The 17,968-nt window shown below is 38.3% G+C and overlaps 1 protein-coding gene across 9 annotated transcripts; it reads left to right on the top strand.

Annotated features, from left to right (window-relative positions):
* Nucleotides 1-4,996: 4,996 nt before the first annotated feature.
* On the top strand, nt 4,997-16,975 carry TRIM13 (tripartite motif containing 13). Of its 9 annotated transcripts, none has more exons than XM_036831510.1 (3): nt 5,024-5,130; nt 5,691-5,821; nt 15,380-16,975. In XM_036831510.1, the coding sequence occupies exon 3, from the start codon at nt 15,388-15,390 to the stop codon at nt 16,609-16,611; it is 1,224 nt and encodes a 407-aa protein (XP_036687405.1). In that variant the 5' UTR covers nt 5,024-5,130; nt 5,691-5,821; nt 15,380-15,387; the 3' UTR covers nt 16,612-16,975. The 9 variants fall into 9 exon arrangements, 6 of the variants coding, with proteins under 6 accessions (XP_036687410.1, XP_036687405.1, XP_036687408.1 ...); XM_036831513.1 differs by having other exon boundaries at nt 5,107-5,130; nt 5,694-5,821; XR_005017193.1 differs by lacking the exons at nt 5,024-5,130; nt 15,380-16,975 and adding exons at nt 7,819-7,859; nt 9,637-9,877 and having other exon boundaries at nt 5,206-5,821.
* Nucleotides 16,976-17,968: the final 993 nt, after the last annotated feature.

Here is a 17,968-nt window from a genome sequence, read left to right as displayed (position 1 = left end):
TAAACAACTGCAAATATTTATACAACAGTAGTCTTTACCTGAATGAGTCATTTCTTAAGGCCCTCATGAAGTGACTTTCATCAAGAATAAAATTCTACATGTATGGGAATTAAGTTTAGAGAAAAAATTATTAACATAATTGAGTGTAATCATTGTTAAAAATATCAAAACAGAACACTACATTTCAGAGTATATGTAATGATTTTTAAAGCTCTAGTGAGGCGTACTCTAAAATGTAGTTAATATTTAAGCAACATACTAACTTTAGTCATACAATATAGTTAAGATCATTATATTAAGATAAATTATATAGGACTGATATATAAATATATATATACACACATAATTTCCTCTCAGAGGACTTTAGGAGTATTTGTCATCGTTAATTCTTTCTACATTCATTACATTTTATTTACAAATTGAAAATTTTAGTAAACAATACACTTGAAATTAAATGGTTCAATGGAATTTAACCTAGGCACATATGTTGTACTTTTATATACATTACTGCATTTAAAAAAATCTATAATTTTCAATAACCTCAAAACTATTAAAATAAAGGAAATTTCTTCTCCCTTAAATCTTGGACCCTGTTATCAGATTAGTCTTCCCCAAATTCTGTTTTCATCTTGTTAGTGCCATATACATAATTATTCAGTGGCTTCCCATTTCCTACAGAATGAAGTTCAACTCTTTATTCTGACATCAAAACATTCCACAATTTGGCCTCAAACTTTTTTTCCAAACTAGGCCATGCTCTTCCCTGACTCAGTATCAGTGAAGCTCATTCCCACCCTGAACTTGTGTTCCTCACCTCCAATGCTCTTCCTCTTACCTTCAAATCCTATGATCTTTAATTCTGTTTGACTCCCACCTCCCCTGTGAAATCTTCGTGATGCTTCCATGCCTTCCTCTGATCTTGTCTTCACCACACCACTCACATTGACTCTTAAACAATCACTATTACTGAACTAGTTCATGCTGTTAAGACTCGTCTCTTCAACCAAATGGGAAATTCCTCAGTTAGTGTCTTTGGTGCCTAGCACAATCCTGAGTATATAATTATAAGCATATGTTAATATCATCTTAATTAACTCTGACATTTTATTCTTATAACTTACTTTTCCATCTAAACAAACGGCACAACTAAAGGCCAAGTTTACTGTTGTTTAAGCATCTCTCTTTCTCTCCCAAAGCTAACTGATCTTGCTGTTTGCTCCATCTAATGCACGATCTTCACTGTGCAATTGAAATATATGCAATCTGTAATTTTCTTCAAACCAAGGACTAATTCCTTTAATTTCATCAAGTCTTAGGTAAGTTTCTGTCTTTTGTGATAAATGTATTTTTACAGGTAGATTCTTTTCCTTTTAATGGAATGTTTTGGATGTTCCAACAATTTCACTGAAATTGTAAAGCTTTAAAAAACACTGCAGAGTCTTCCTTTCATTAAGTGAGATTTTTTTCCTTTTCCTCTCCTTTCCCTAAGCACAAGGAAGGAGGTACAGCAGTGGAAAGATACGTGCTTTTAAAAGGCCACCCTGGGGACTTCCCTGGTGGTGCAGTGGTTAAGAATCTGCCTGCCAATGCAGGGGACACGGGTTCAAGCCCTGGTCCAGGATGTGGAGGAACTAAGCCCATGCGCCATGACTACTGAGCCTGCACTCTAGAGCCTGCGAGCCACAACTACTGAAGCCTGTGTGCCCGGAGCCTGTGCTCCTCAACAAGCAGAAGCCACCGCGATGTAACAAAGAGTAGCCCCCACTCTCAGCAACTAGAGAAAGTGTGCGCGCAGCAACGAAGATCCAACGCTGCCAAAAATAAATAAATAAATAAATAAATAAATAAATAAATTTATAAAATAAAATAAAAGGCCACCCTGGGCTGGGTGTAAAAAAAGCAGAAATTATGGTGCTAGCTTCCTCTACTGCATAGGCAGTTTAGCTCTGCTTAAGACTATCGTGCTTAAGCCTCACATTACAAATCCAAAACAACTGTTATTCAAAACCAGCATGGTTTTCTTCTCCCATATAGCAGTAGCAACCGTTTATTAAGTACCTCCTATATGTCAGATACCATGTTGTTTGCTTTGTATGTTATCTGATTTTCACAATCAAGTGAAACATGATCCCCAGTTTACAGAAGAGAAAACTGAGGCTTAGAGATGCTTAGTAACTTGAACAACTTGTATATGGCAGAGCTAGAGTTTGGATGCAGAATTCATTCCAAAGTGTCTGCTCTTTTTGCTACACCTTGCAATGTCAGTGCCTTGTATTGCCAGGAATTCTCGTTGGGGAATGTTGGGGCTTGCATTCATGACTTTGGCAGCTATTGGGAAGGGAAGGACAGAATAGTAATGAAATGTTCCAGTATATCTAAGGAGGCTCACCAGCACCCCTCTCCTGCACATAACTGCTCCAGTCTTAATTATTAGACGTTCCCCATTCTGATAATTTACATTTCAGTGTACACCAAATTTGGCACTGTCCCTTTTGTTATGGAACATCTGATCATGTCTTGGTAGGTGGAAGGAAAGCTGGTGGATTTCACCTTTGTCAAGGCTCAGGAGAAAAACAACACCATGAAATAAATCACAAAAATAAGAATATATATGTGTGTATATATATATATATTTCAAATATATAACATTAGAAATTCTACCTGTAAAAATATATTTTTCACAAAAGACAAACTTACATAAGACTACATCTTATTGCTGTGGTGACATATGAATTCCAATCTTAAGCTTATTCTGCTTATTTGAAGAACAGTCAATAAAAGGAAATTCCAGTGTGATAAGAATTTTGACAGTCCCTCGGTATGGGATCTAGTTATAGTGTGCTCTTCCAGGAAGGAGGTAGCTGTGTGGGTGGGTTTTAATCCGTGTATGTAGGGTTTTTTAATTTTTAAATTTATTTTATTTTTGGTTGCGTTGGGTCTTTGTTGCTGCGCGCAGGCTTTTCTCTGGTTGCGGCGAGCAGGGGCCACTCTTCGTTGCAGTGCGCTGGATTCTCATTGTCGTGGCTTCTCTTGTTGCGGAGCTCGGGCTCTAGGCACGCAAGCTTCAGTAGTCGTGGCACAGGGGCTCAGTAGTTGTGGCACACAGGCTCAGTAGTTGTGGTGCACAGGCTTAGCTGCTCCGCGGCATGTGGGATCTTCTTGGACCAGGGCTCAAACCTGTGTCCTCTTCACTGGCAGGCGGATTCTTAACCACTGCGCCACCAGGGAAGCCCCGTGTATGCAGGTTTTAATCTCTTTTTCTAGTCACACTATATGTGGTGATTCCCTGATTGGCTGATTTATTAGGACCATGGGAGGGAAAATAGGTTATTCTTCCTTCCCTATTTTTCTACACTTAAGAGAGTTTAATATACGATGGTCACTTAGTAGTTAATTTTTTTTTAAACAATCTAGGGATTTCTATGCAGATTTAACCAATGTTTTACATTTAGTTGGTTAGAAGTTAATTGCTATCTACCAACAACCAGATACACATATGTATTATATAATTACATAAGGACAATTTCTGATTTATGAGTTAATAACCTTTCACTCTTGTATCATTTTAATATTAGGGTATTCAAAATGTTTCTACAAATCAGGTGTTTGATTTTCTTTTAATAACACTTATTTAGTAGGAGACTGGGGTGCAGTTTTCGTTGGCACTGACAGTTACCGTGCCGTAGAAAGACCGTGTACCTGGAATCTGACTTGAGAGTCTCAGCGCTGCCTCTTGTTTTTTGCCTTGGAGAAATCACTTCATCCGTTTCCTCATCTATAGGATGAAGATCATAATTTCCATTCCACAGTGTTCTTATGAAGACAAAATGACATAAATATAGGAACTGTTCTTCAAAGGCAAAATTGGGTTTAAGGAAGACACACACAAAACTGGATTTAAGGGACCCCGGGCATGGTGAGGAACTGGACATCTCAGAAGGGAGTGGGGAGGAGCTTTTTATGGGGTTTGAGCTAGCATTATTAGTCACCGGGTCCAAGGACTGTAAATAGACCTCGAATACCTTTTCCCCCAATTCTACTTCCAAATCCCAGACTTCCCCAAGTGGGGCGGGGGAGGGGGGGCGAACTCAACCCCAGGGCATATTCTGTGATTTTTGTCCTTGCTTCACATCCCCCAAGATGGCAAGTTTTGGAGAAGCCATTCTTTCATCTTTGCAATCTTCTTGCAACCGCTCCTTGGTAAGTGCTTAATGCGTTTGCTATTAGAGAAGGTCCCTATACAGAGCGCCGGACGTCAGAAGAGTGAGTCAGGCTAGCGGCTGACAATTTAGAGCCATACTTGAGTTTTTCCTTCTCTCCAAAGAAAAGGGCGGTGGTGTTTTTCCTAAAAAGAAACCTTGAATTGGGTGGCTAGTGTTCGGCCTAAAGCCTGCAAAGAAATACATAGATGCAAGGTGTGGGTGGGTGCAGTAGTTAACTATTTTGATTGTGCTGCGGCTGGAGCAGCGCGGGCGCCCGTCCCACCCACCCCGGGTTGTGGGGTGCGGGGCGGACAGTCGTCTCCGTCCCCCCAAGCCGCTGTGGCCGGGCCTCTGGTCCTGAGAGATGCAGATGAAGCGGTGTGAAGGGTTGGGCTTTTTTTTTTGTTCCTAAAAATTCAACGAACAAAAAAAAAAGTACAACAATCCAAACCCAACCATCTTGTTGCGCGCCGGCTTTCTTCCCAGGCGGCTCCACCGGGGACAACGCCGCCTCCCGTCGCCCGCGCTCTGTCCAGGCCGAGCCCGCGGGTCTGCGCGATCCACGTCCCCTTCTCGGCGCCCGGGGCACGGCGCTTCGCGGGCGCGCGCAGCCCCTCTGGAAAGGAGAGAAGCCAGCAGCCAGGAACCCTCCCCTCTCCCAGGCGCACTGCGGCCAGCGGCGGTCGTCGGTGGCGGTTAGAGATACCGGAAGGACTCCCGCCTCCCCTCACCCACTCCCTCCCCGGGGGAAAGGGGAGGCCCGGCCTGGGAGGCGGACCGAGGTGCCGGGGGAGGAGGGCCTTGGGGCGGGGCCCGTCGGCGCCGCGAATCCATTTTGCAGCCGTTCCGGCGCGTAGCGCGCGGTTCCCGCGGCTGGAGGACTGGTCGCTGCGCGGCTCCCGGCGGGTCCTCTCCAGCGGTCCCGGAGGTCCGAGATAAGTACCCGCCGCCCGGGTCCTTAGGGGGAAGGGGGGTGGGGATTTGCCCTGGCCGGGCAGGCACCTGCGTGAGTGGTGGGGTGGGGGGGGCCTGGCGGAGAGCTCAGTCGGCGCTCCAGTCCCGGCAGCACAGCCGAAAGCAGCCAGGCCCCGGAACGGGGGGATGGGGAGCAACGGCGTGCGGGTGGGCGGCGGGGGCAGCGCGCCCGGGCTGCTGAAAACCAGCTCCGCTACCCAACACGCCTGGCTTCACTTCCAGCGCCTCGGAATCGCCTACAAAAGAAAAGGCGACCATGAACCGGAGTCAGAGCACGCGACCATCCCCTGGCACTGAACCTGGGGAGGCTGCTTGGCCCCGTGGGAGGGCGCCCTAACCGAGAAGCTCCTTAGCACAGAGATGGCCAGCCTCTCCCATGCTCCTGGCTTTTTCATCAGGTCCTAGCAGGCTGGCTTTATTTGTGGGGAATGATTGAAAAAATTGAGGGTGAAGACTTAAGGACCCTGTGCACATAAATGCATAATACCCTCGTTCTTTGTTCTTTCTTTACAGTAGCCTCCTTTGATTACCAGTCACGACGTGCAAAAAAAAAAAAAAAAACCAAACAAACAAAACCAAAACCTGATTGCTCTGCCCTGGGAAATAGTAACCCTGACCAATACACCTGCTTGCAGGGGACAGAGGTAAACTACAATACTTTTCCCTACGTTAAAAACAAATAAACAAACAAACAAAAACCAACAAAAAAAGAAAGCATCCAATTTCGTCAGGCCCAGAAGCTTTCAAAATTGAACTGTGTGTAGAATGTATGTGTTCCCACCCTCATGGATGGTCTTTGTTCTTTTCATATTTTGTCAAAACTCAGAAAAATTGATTCCATACTTGGAAATTCTTTATGTGACAATTATTTGAAACATACTATAATCCAAAGATTCATACTGCAAAGGAAAAGAGGCTACAGCAGCTTTTCTTTCTTTTTTTTTTAATAGGTTTTTTTTTCCTTCTGTGTCACTGCTGCTAGGGCTTATACAACAGGGCTTCAGTTTTCTTACTCTAGAGACCTTTATATAAAAGGTATTTTAAAAGCAGAATTTCTTTTACATAGCCACTCCCTCTGGTAGAACTTGATGGAGCTATTGATTAATTGGTTATACTTCTGTCTTGCACAATAAGCACATATGTTTCTTCCTGCTCTCCTATCTTTCCCTAAAAATACCATCTTTTTTGCACCAGCTGATGTACTAAACCTCTCTGGCAAGTCCTTCCATAACACCAGGTTATTTTCATTCTCTACATTTATTGGTTACCTGGCCCTACTTATGCCATAGCTGTTGTTCAGCTATGCCCATTTCCACGAACATGCTTTGTACCTGCTATGCTATGTAATACTTACTTTGTCCTCCCTTGAAATTACAGTTCAAGGGAGTCCAGCTCTCCTTTAGGACCTTTCTTGGTTAATACACTCATCCTCTAACATAACACTGTAAATGAGTATTTACAGTTTTCACAGTATCTGTAGACATATGTAATTAAATTACCTTACACTGATGTAGCTCAGTAGTTTACAAAATTGTCACACATTACTTAGTCTTTCCAAGAACATTATGAGGTAGGTACTGTAAAAATCCTCATTCCATGAAGGGTAAAACTAGTGCTTAAAGCTAGGTATTCAGATGCAGGTTTAGTGCTCTTTACCCTTCACTGGAGAACCTGTTACAACCTACTTTGTAAAAATTATAGAATTTTAGAAGGGATTTAGAGAGCTCATGATTAAATTTCTCCATTTGATGGATGAGGATACTGAATTCCTGACCCACTTTCTGGATAGTGCTAAGGTCTGAGAATTGGGAAACTCAGGTCCTATGCCTTGCTTGCTGTGTACAATTTGGGGGAGCAGGGGAGGCTCAGTATTTTCACTTGTAAAGTTAGGTGTTTAGCTAAATGATCTCTAAGATGTTTTTAAGCCCAGTACTTCTGTTTTATTCCTACCCCATAACTTTTAGCAGCATATATTTCTTATATATTGGTAATACGTAGACACATACTAATATTAACTGCCTTAAACTGTTTTATATGTTAAACTTAGGTAGGTATGGTAAAAAAGTGTATGGTAAAAAAGTATGCCTTTTTCTTATTTTTTTACTAAGCTCTATAAAAGTATGATTCTGTTGTAAGGTTGGGAATTGCATGGAGAGGTGGAGCAGTGTCATACATCATTGGTCAGAGTTCAGAAAGTGGTATGCCCTTTCTAGAGGGAAACTTGGCAGTCTTTTCAAGAGCCTTAAGAATGTTCCTACTCTTTGACCCACCTAACAATTGGACTAAGACTTTTCTACAGAGTGTTCATTAAAATGTTATAATCCCCCCAAAACAAACAGTCAATAAGAAACAGCATATCCATAAGATAGACTGTCATGTTTTAGAAGAATTTATAACAATAGGAGAAATGCATATGATAAAACAAGTGAAAAAAGTGGATACAAAGTTGTGTTATGCTTCCAGTTTTGTTAAAATATGTGTGTGTGCAAACACACAGGATTGGGAGGAATGTGCCAAAATAATGTTAGAAGAAATATACCAAATAATGATAATGGTTATTCCTTGCCGATGTAACTATGGGTAATTTTTTTCCTGTATTTTCTGAATTTTCTATAATCACAAATTACTTTTATAATTTTAGAAAAACAAAGTCCACTTGCCTGGATAACCTCTCCAACTTCGGTATGGTGTCAGCTTTCTATGTCCTTTTGTAAGGCAGTTATCACACCTTTTATAGTAACAATACCTTTTTAAATGTGCTATATTTCTGAATTTAGGGCAGGAATTTTGGCTTATATTTCATATTTTAAAATATCATTAGATCATTGGATTATCCATTTTTGTTATTCGTGAAAGACATTGCCATTGTCATTACCTTGCCTTGGGACTCTTAGATACTAGAATGGTGCTAGAGGAATAGTACTCATAACAGTTAACCAAAAACAGGTGTCCTTTGACATACAGAATAGTTACATTCCAGTTAAGCCTTCTGTAAATATAAAGCAAATTCCCATAATGTGAACGCTTTCTAATTCATTTGCATTATAGATGTAAATATATTTCTAAGGAAATGTTGAACTGAAAATTTTTGCCAATAGTTTAAATTATTGTCTTTCCTGTGGCATAAGCACCACAAGTATATCTCCTTGGCAGTAACCTGGCTCCCCATTTAAAAGTCCCAGAGGAGCTCTTCCTTTCTTCCCCTGCATATGTGCAGTATTGAATATGAGTGAGGAGTGCCAACATAGTATATAGAATATAGCCAACCTAAAAATTGCTTAAAGTTTAGCATAATTAGCTTTCTACTTGAAATATTTTCTAGATCAGTTTTACTTAGAATAAAATGCGTATGTAATTCTACACTGAGCAAAAGGAACTTTGTTCAGACCAATTACATTTCCATCTCAGAAGTTCTTATTAGCAGGTAGGTAGTACTTATTAGTTATCCACTAAATACTTGTTTTCACTTGGCACAGTATTACATACTATGTAAATAATTTCACTTATCTACGTAGATCTAGCTTACTGTGTACTGAATGCTAGACTTTGACAGTACTTTCTGAAAGCTGGAATTAACCTCAAATGCAGAGCTACATGATGAAAACTTTTAATAGATACCAACCTGTTGGGGATAATAATTTAGGTTAATGATTGCCAAGTTTATTGTTGTGAAAGAAGACAATTTGTTCTAGGGGTAGAATTTTGCCACCTTCATTTAAACCTGTTTATATTTATTTGGGAGAAAAGAAACCAGACATTTCTAGTTTGTAAAACCTTTGCAGAAGTCAGTAGTTCCAATTTAAGTTAATTTTAACTCTTAACAGGTAAAGATAAGTAGTCTGGGTTTGGTTCGTACCAGACCAGGAGAATAATTTGGGCTATATGTATGTTTCCTTCAAATTCAGACCCTCATTATATTCAAATTGATTTCATCTGGGTGGGAGAGAATGGGATTCAACACCATTCGGTGTCCTTTTAGATTTCTCAGTAGTTGTACAAAAATGGGATAGGGATATCTGATCTAGCTGGTATCCTAAAACTATTGATTTAATGCTGCTGATTTACAGGATTACAGAATAATATCTTGGGTGATTATCAGGTGATACAGGGAAAAGAAAATAGGGAAAGAAACATAAGAAGTAAGGTAAAGAGGAGGTGTGAGATAAGGAAGGAATAAGAGGAAATCAAAAGATTGCATTCCTTGAAATAGAATGGGGAAGATGAGTTAAAAGAAGAATAAACAAAGGAAAAGTCGAGGCAAAATAGTGGCACAGAGAAGAGAAAGAAGGAAAGGAAAAAACTAATTTTTTCCAAGTTTTTCTGGACTATGAAGGTAATGACCTAGTTTTTTGTTTTTGAGACTGTCACCTTAGTCCAAAAACTTGTGAATTTTCTGAGTAGGTAGGCCTTCCAAGCTGCTGGACCTTCTGTACTAGGTTTATTTTGCCCTACTTATCAGGAATTCTACTAGAAATACCTTGGAGGAAATTTTGACTACTACTTATTCTAGGATAATGCCAGAAAAGGTAAGTTACTTATGTCTTATATGGACACAAAGGTAAATTATATTGTGTTTGCAAGGGCCACATAAAAATTAGATAAGCTATTTTAGATGCTATATGTGGTATATTTATTTTATTTTATTTTTTATGGCTTCTTAAATTTCTTTTTAAACATCTTTATTGGAGTATATGGTATATTAATTTTAATATTCCTTTTTTAAGTTTTCAGAAATTTTGTCTTTTTCTTAAATCTCACTTTATCCTGTTTGGATCATACAAGTTTTGGAACAGTCTAAAAGCCAGAATGAGGTGTTAATAACACATTGATACAGAGTATTAAAAAAAAAACTTGGTAAATAATTTTCATATATTGTTAGATACCTTTCAAAACACTTATTCAATGAGGAGAAAGACTAATATGTATAAGTGGTTTGTCAAAGGTCATAGCCTGAGAGCAAAACAAGTACGTCAGTCTCATCACAGGCCTTGATCCAGAGATTCCAATAATATATTTTTTATTTTATAAAAGATAAAACAATATTACAGCAGATTAAGCTCTCTCTGAAGCTTATCATAGTTAGCTAATGTTTTTGAAGTTTTACTTTTTTAGCTCAATATGGTTTTCTTATTATTGGTCCCCTCTTTAGTTTTTTTTTCCAACTTTTTATTGTGAAAAATTTCAAATATACTGAAAATTAAAAATATATTACAATAGATATCCTTACATCCTCTACCTAGATTCAGTAGTTGTTAATAGATTCTTAGTAAGTTTCAAGAAACGATTATTAGTGGATCTCATACTAAAATATCAGTATACTACTTGAAAATACAGTATACAACTTGAAAATAAGATTAACTAGTGGGATGAGAGGAAGTGATACTTTTTAAAGGTGAGCTCTTTTATTCTAAGCTTTGTTCCAAGATAAGGTTGATTGGTGGCTGTCTGTTTAGTAGAGCTCACATAATTTAGTTTTGTCTATGAAGTGAGTTTCAGAATTTGCTATCTAGTTACTTGTTAGGTATTTAGATACTGCTTTAAAATTCCTGAATTCAGAGATGCCTCAAAGCAGGATGGAAATTTGATTTAAATCTCTCAGATATAAGGTATAATATATGGGCTTTTCTTTTTCTTCTGTAATGGGATTTGGAAAAGAAATCATGGGTATTATTTTGAACTTTATATTGCTATCAGCTAATGAAGTTCAAAGATTTAATAGGAAAGTTTCTTTTAATTAAAAGGTTTTATTTATTTTTAAAATAAATTTATTTATTTTTGGCTGCGTTGGGTCTTCATTTTTGCACATAGGCTTTCTCTAGTTGCGGCGGGTGGGGGCTACTCTTTGTTGCGGTGCACGGGCTTCTCATTGTGGTGGCTTCTCTTGTTGCAGAGCACGGGCTCTAGGCGCGCGGGCTTCAGTAGTTGTGGCGCACGGGCTTAGTTGCTCCGCGGCATGTGGGATCTTCCCGGACCAGGGCTCAAACCCGTGTCCTGTGCATTGGCAGGTGGATTCTTAACCACTGCACCACCAGGGAAGCCCAAAAGGTTTTATTAAAATTACCTTTTAAGAGTGAATAAAATGAGTACCTGTTCAATTGTAATCATTTTGGGTTGATCATATAAAAACAAAAGGGCTTCCAGGAGGGAGAAGTCATATATATTAGCTTTTACTTCTATTTTATGACTCCTTTGTAAGTGTTGGCTTTTCCATTTTTAATATTCTGGTTATTGTGTTACTGTTTTCATTTGCAGAGACTGTTGTTGCTATATACCCACTCAAGGTAGTATTGATCAAACAGTTTTCATAGTCTTCCTTAAGTGTGGATATCTTGAATGTTTGCTTAAAAATAAATCTGTGGTGGTGTTATACAACTGTGCATTTGTCAAAACTCATAGAACGGCGTACTGAAAGGAGTGAGTTTTATTCTACATAAATTAAAAAGTATATTTTAAAGTATAAATATGGTAGGAAAATAAAGTTGAAAACCAGAGAGGTGGTAGATAACTAGGTATGTATTTGGCTACTTTCTTTGTTGGTATAAAACTTGGGAAATTGTTGGGAATTCCCTGGTGGTGCAGTAGTTAGGACTCCACACTTTCACTGCTGAGGGCATGGGTTCAATCCTTGGTTGGGGAACTAACATCCCAGAAGTTGCATGGCGTGGCCTAAATAAGTAAATACATAAATACATAAATAAGTAAGTAAGTAAATAAATAAATCTTGGGAAATTCTTAATTCAAAAGAAGAAATGAATCTTGGAAAACTTATTTGCCTTTATATACTTAATTTGACATCGGTTAAGTTGAAATTTTATCACTGGTGAACAGTAATTCTGTTCACATAAAATTTCTTGATATCTGTATTTGTCCCCCAGAAGGGGGGGATATGTACTTTGGTTTCGTCAAAGGAGTAAGCTCAATTGATTTATTTAGATTTTTATGTGTTAGCCACACTTTAAGAAAAGGATCTATAAGTTCCTTTACTGTGAAAAGCATACCCTTCACTTAGTGAGACTAAAAACCTTATTATGTATTTTCCTTTAAAACTTTTAAGGCAACAAACTTGCCATGGTTTCTTGGGTTGTTAGGCTATATGTCTCAGTTTTCTCTAAAAATCAACTGTGGAAGTGGTCACATAGTTTTGTGATTGTAGTTTTGAGTATAAAGCTAAGAAAAGAAAATAGTGTTTAGTTTTAATGTGGATTAAAATGAGAATCTTTAAATTATAAACCAAAATTCTTAAGTTATATCACTAAAAGTGGAACAATAGGATCTACCATGATTTTGATGCAATTTTCTTAAAAAAGGGACTTTCCAAATACCAACTTTTTTCCTCTGGTTCATTTTAAGAGCTGTAAATTGATTGTGGCTTTGGGATGACTGTTTATTATTTCTAAATTTTCCTGTGTGTGACATTTTCCTTTTGATCATACTTGATCGCCTTAAAATTCTTCTTGGTCCCTCAGTTTTCTTAAAAGTTTCTCTTTGTCTTGTGTGCCCTTTTTCTCCTTCTCATTACAAAACTTGGTATCCTTTGTTTTTCCTTTTATTTATTTAATATGCTTGGATAGGATTCTCTGGAAGTATTAACCTTGCAAGGATGAGTAAATTAGGTTTACTTTATTGAATGCTGCTGCCACTACTTTCCTGTTTCTACAGTTTACCCCAGAATCTAGCCTTAGCATAGAATTCTTAGGTGAAAGATGACAGAGATCAATGGAGGTGATAAAGTGTAGAACCCCAGGACTAGTGATGGAAGATCATCAAAAGTTTTCCTTCTTTGCTCTAAAGAGAATGTTTTATAGCTGCTTGATAACTTCTTAGAGAGCACACTAACCTCAGTCTCTGTAGCCGTTCTCTTCTCAATGCTTTTCAAAGGTTGTATGATTTGCCATGTCACAAAAGATTTTTCAGAAAAATAAGCTTCACCATTTTTGCCGTGTAACACTAAATTTGACAGAATACTCTTTGCTTTAATTCTACATATATATGTATTATATATTTGTTATACATATATCTCTCACAACCTAATAGAAAACCATAAACTAATTAGTCTTGCAAGGTCAGCTTATCTTTTAAATACTACTTCTAGATTGTAGCTCCAATTGTGATTCTTAAAATTACTGTTAAAATTTATTTACTTACTGGGACTTCCCTGGTGGCGCAGTGGTTAAGACTCCGTGCTCCCAATGCAGGGGGCCCAGGTTCTATCCCCGGTCAGGGAAATAGGCCCCACATGCATGCTGCAACTAAGGAGCCCACGTGCCGCAACTAAGCTGGCAAGCTGCAACTAAGGAGCCCGCAAGCCGCAACTAAGGAGCCCGCGAACCGCAACTAAGGAGCCCACCTGCCGCAACTAAGACCCGGCACAAGCAAGTAAATAAATAAATAAATAAATATGTTTTTAAAAAAGTATATAATAAAAAAAATTATTTACTTTTGGTTATAAGATGGCATAGAGATTAGTAGACCCTATTTTGTTACTTTGGTGGTAATGTGATATGTGTGTGTGTATATATCAGTAAACTGAATGAGGACATATTTAGCACTATTTTTGGTTCTAAAACTTCAGGGATAAAAGTTTTAAAATGTACATTTTAAAAGAATAAACTTGTATTGAGAATTGGTATTCTCTATGGTATTCTCTAGGTCAGAGATCTCAAATATTTTGGTCACAGGACCCCTTTACACTTAAAAACTAAGGCTCCCAAGAGCTTTTATTTACATGTGTATTATATATAGATATTTAACTGTATTAGAATGTATGATTTATAACATACATTGGTGATTTGAACCAATTAGTTCACTGTGTAATGTAGATCTCCAAATAGTGACATATTTCATTATACATGATCTCTCCTCTAAAAAAGCCAAAACCCACATGTTAATTTCACCACTTGTTTCATTACAAGCTCTTAAGTGGCAAATATGTTTTCCAAAATCCAATTTTCACTCAAAAATTCAACTTTTTATCATTGGTGAGAAATACTGTCATTTGTTTCCCTTGAAGTGATGGGTTCATTTTGTTCATTTTCAAAAAAATATCTGCCAGATACCTAAGTCTGCACAGCCATAGTTCGTCATTTGTTGTTTCAAGTAAAAATGGTGTTCCATGAAAAAAGCAGCTGATTTAGCTTGTAGCTCAATCAGCTAATTGCTTTTCCTCCAGACAGTATCTGCTGGTATGCAGTAGAAATGCTTTGTGGTTACTTCATATTTTGTCACACAAAATATTAAAAAGACATGTCCACAAGGATCAAGATTTAGTAAAATGAATAATTTTTACTGCTTCATCTAGAACATTCTAAAATGAAACTGGCTGCCCTCACCCCTGCCCCCACCATGGGTACGTGGTGGTGAAGAATACAATAACCAGGAATCCAGTTTGGTGCTACCTGTTGCCTTGTTTGATTCCTGCTAAGGCTCCAGCAGTGTCTACTCACCACTGCTTTTTTTACAGTGCACTGTCAACATTGTGCCAAAAGTAAATAACATCTCAGTATTACTATGAAAATAGTATTGTCCTCACAGATGCCCTGGAAGAGTCTTAGGGACGCCCAGGTTTGTCCCCACTGGCTTTGATTACTGTTCCAGTGGTTTGAAAAAATATTCACTTAATTATCTAGGGAAGAATGAATTGCAGCGCTCTCATTTTATGTTTTTACCTCTGATTTTAATAATTGTAATCTTGCCTTTGAAATAGAAAAATATGCCAGTTTTTAATAAAAGTCTACGTGACAGTGCATGCTTGGATTTATATTTCTGTGCTGCTTTCTTTAAATAGCATACCATTTTATAATTGTGGGCCCAGACTAAAGAGCTCATTCTCTTCAGACACTGAGTGGCTTTGTTTCTGACAGCTAGTAGTCAGCTCTGTTTTAAAACAAGCAGTTGGGTCCTGCTGGCTCAACTTGCAGTTGTCCTAGTCCTAACCCTGTCTCAGCCAAAGACTGTTGTTGGAAAGCCCACACAAAGGCCTTGTGTACAGGGAGCCCTACTAATAAGGAGCGTGTTCTAGTCCCAGCAGATTAAATCTGCTTTGGTGTGCATTCCCTTCACAAATTTCTCACTTATTTCCTTTGTTTGGTTATTTCAGTGAAAAATCATTTTTAATGGCTATGAAGATAGTTTCTTCTAACTAGTCCATAGTCCAAATGAAGGGGTTACAGGAGTAAAATAAAATGTTTCTTTCTCTCTGGTAGGAGATGTGATGGAGCTGCTTGAAGAAGATCTCACGTGCCCAATTTGTTGCAGTCTGTTTGACGATCCTCGAGTTTTGCCTTGCTCGCACAACTTTTGCAAAAAATGCTTAGAAGGGATCTTAGAGGGGAACGTGCGGAATTCATTGTGGAGATCATCTCCATTCAAGTGCCCCACATGCCGCAAGGAAACTTCAGCCACCGGGGTCAGTAGCCTGCAGGTTAATTACTCCCTGAAGGGTATTGTGGAAAAGTATAACAAGATCAAGATCTCTCCCAAAATGCCAGTGTGCAAAGGACACTTGGGGCAGCCTCTCAACATTTTCTGCCTGACTGATATGCAGCTGATCTGTGGGATCTGTGCTACTCGTGGTGACCACACCAAGCATGTCTTCTGTTCTATCGAAGATGCCTATGCTCAGGAAAGGGATGCCTTTGAGTCCCTCTTCCAGAGCTTTGAGACCTGGCGTCGGGGAGATGCTCTTTCTCGCTTGGATACCTTGGAAACTAGCAAAAGGAAATCTCTACAGTTGCTGACTAAAGATTCAGATAAAGTGAAGGAGTTTTTTGAGAAGTTACAACACACATTAGATCAAAAGAAGAATGAAATCCTTTCTGACTTTGAGACCATGAAACTTGCAGTTATGCAGGCCTATGACCCAGAGATCAACAAACTCAACACCATCTTGCAGGAACAACGAATGGCCTTTAACATTGCTGAGGCTTTCAAAGATGTGTCAGAACCCATCATATTTCTGCAACAGATGCAGGAGTTCAGGGAGAAAATAAAAGTCATCAAGGAAACTCCTTTGCCTCCCTCTAATTTGCCCTCAAGCCCTTTAATGAAGAACTTTGATACCAGTCAGTGGGAAGACATAAAACTAGTAGATGTGGATAAACTTTCTTTGCCTCAAGACACTGGCACATTCATTAGCAAGATTCCTTGGAGCTTTTATCTGTTATTTGTGGTAATCATTCTGCTTGGCCTTCTCATTTTCTTCAGTCCTACCATATTCCTAGAATGGTCTTTATTTGATGAAATCACAACTTGGAAAGACAATCTTTCAAACTTTAGTTCCTACCTGACTAAATCAGCTGATTTTGTAGAACAATCAGTTTTTTACTGGGAACAGTTGGCAGATGGGTTTTTCATTTTCAGTGAAAGATTAAAGAATTTTACTTTGGTGGTGCTGAACAATGTGGCAGAATTTGTGTGCAAATATAAACTGTTATAAAACCTGTTTAAAGTACATAGTTCTGTGTCTTTTGTTAGAAATTTGTCAGAGTACAGAGTGGTAGTTCAGATTTGGTCAAGATTCCAGTCAGATATTTTCCTCTACAAGTACTCCTTTCAAAAACAATGTCCTACACATGTTGTTGAAATTAGGTAGTATAAAGATAAAAGTGAAATTTAATAGTGTAGTCCTGAACCCTCCTTCCTTTTTTAAGTGCTTTTGAAATAAGCATCCTACCCCTAATACTGGTTGTGTTTATGCTATGAAAAAAGGGGATGTGAGAGAGTACATGATTTAATATTGATGAGGTAGTGTAATAATGATTGTTCTTAAGCATGTAATAAAGACTACTCTTGTAAAGCAACTTTTTTGTTTTGAGTGAACATTCTTTAAAAAAGGAATAAGATATGGATTGAATTTCCAACTTTTTCTGCAGAGGGTTGATTTCTTTTTTTGGTACAATGTAAATCTCATGTAAACAAAAACTGGCATTACCTTGTGCGAAGTTTACGTTTTAAGGAGGGTGGAGATTTATTTCAGCTTGCCTTTTATCTGCTTAGGTTTTGTAAATTTACCACCAAAGGAGTTTGGAGGTAAACTACAAAACTGTTAGGTGACTGTGCAAGCAAAGGCATGGCTAAAAACAAACAAAAAAACACATTGCAAGAGCAGGAAATGGAAAAGCCACCTTTTTACTGGCAGCTAAGTGTTGTTCCAAAGTATCATGGCAATCTTAAGAGTAGTAAGATTAATTTAACGATAGATGAAACTATCAGCTATTATAAAGTACAAAATAATCAGCTAAACAATAAGGCTGTCCTATCTGCTCACATGAGATAAAGATGCCCTGTCTCCCACAGAACAAAAATATTTAATTTTTTCACCTTGTTTAGAATTCAGATGAAAACAAGAAGTGACTTTATCTTAGAACTGCTTTCAGTCAACCTTATTTCTGTCATGGGACAAGACATTCCTTGACAGTCCAGAGGGTCTTTACCCCAGTCTATTAATTTGGTTGAGAGGAGGTAATACAAGCAGGGACAGGAAAAGAAGGTGGCAACTAAATTTCAAGTACAGAAGAATCATTCTAGTTATGAGAAGAGTTGTCAAAATAAGCTGCTAGTTGAGGTAATGACTGCCTTATCCCCAACTGACAATACAAGATTAGCCACTAAATTGCTAAAGGGATAGAAAAAATTAAGACAATGTTTATCTATAAATATTACCTCTGCCATGAGGACTCATAGTAGATAAGAGGTTTGGAGAGGGGGAATGCTTTTCTGCTCCCAGTATATATATATATATATATTTTTTTTTAAATATAGATTTACAAGAGGTTTTTATGAAGGTTCTTTTT

The sequence above is a fragment of the Balaenoptera musculus genome, chromosome 18 (assembly GCF_009873245.2).
Source record: "Balaenoptera musculus isolate JJ_BM4_2016_0621 chromosome 18, mBalMus1.pri.v3, whole genome shotgun sequence".
Lineage (NCBI taxonomy): Eukaryota > Metazoa > Chordata > Mammalia > Artiodactyla > Balaenopteridae > Balaenoptera > Balaenoptera musculus.
Note: the sequence above shows the minus strand (reverse complement) of the source record. Positions and strands in the feature narration are given on the sequence as shown.

What these genes read in the sequence shown, in the direction of transcription:
- TRIM13 (XM_036831515.1), top strand. Translation starts at nt 15,388, where the DNA reads ATGGAGCTGCTTGAAGAAGATCTCACGTGCCCAATTTGTTGCAGTCTG.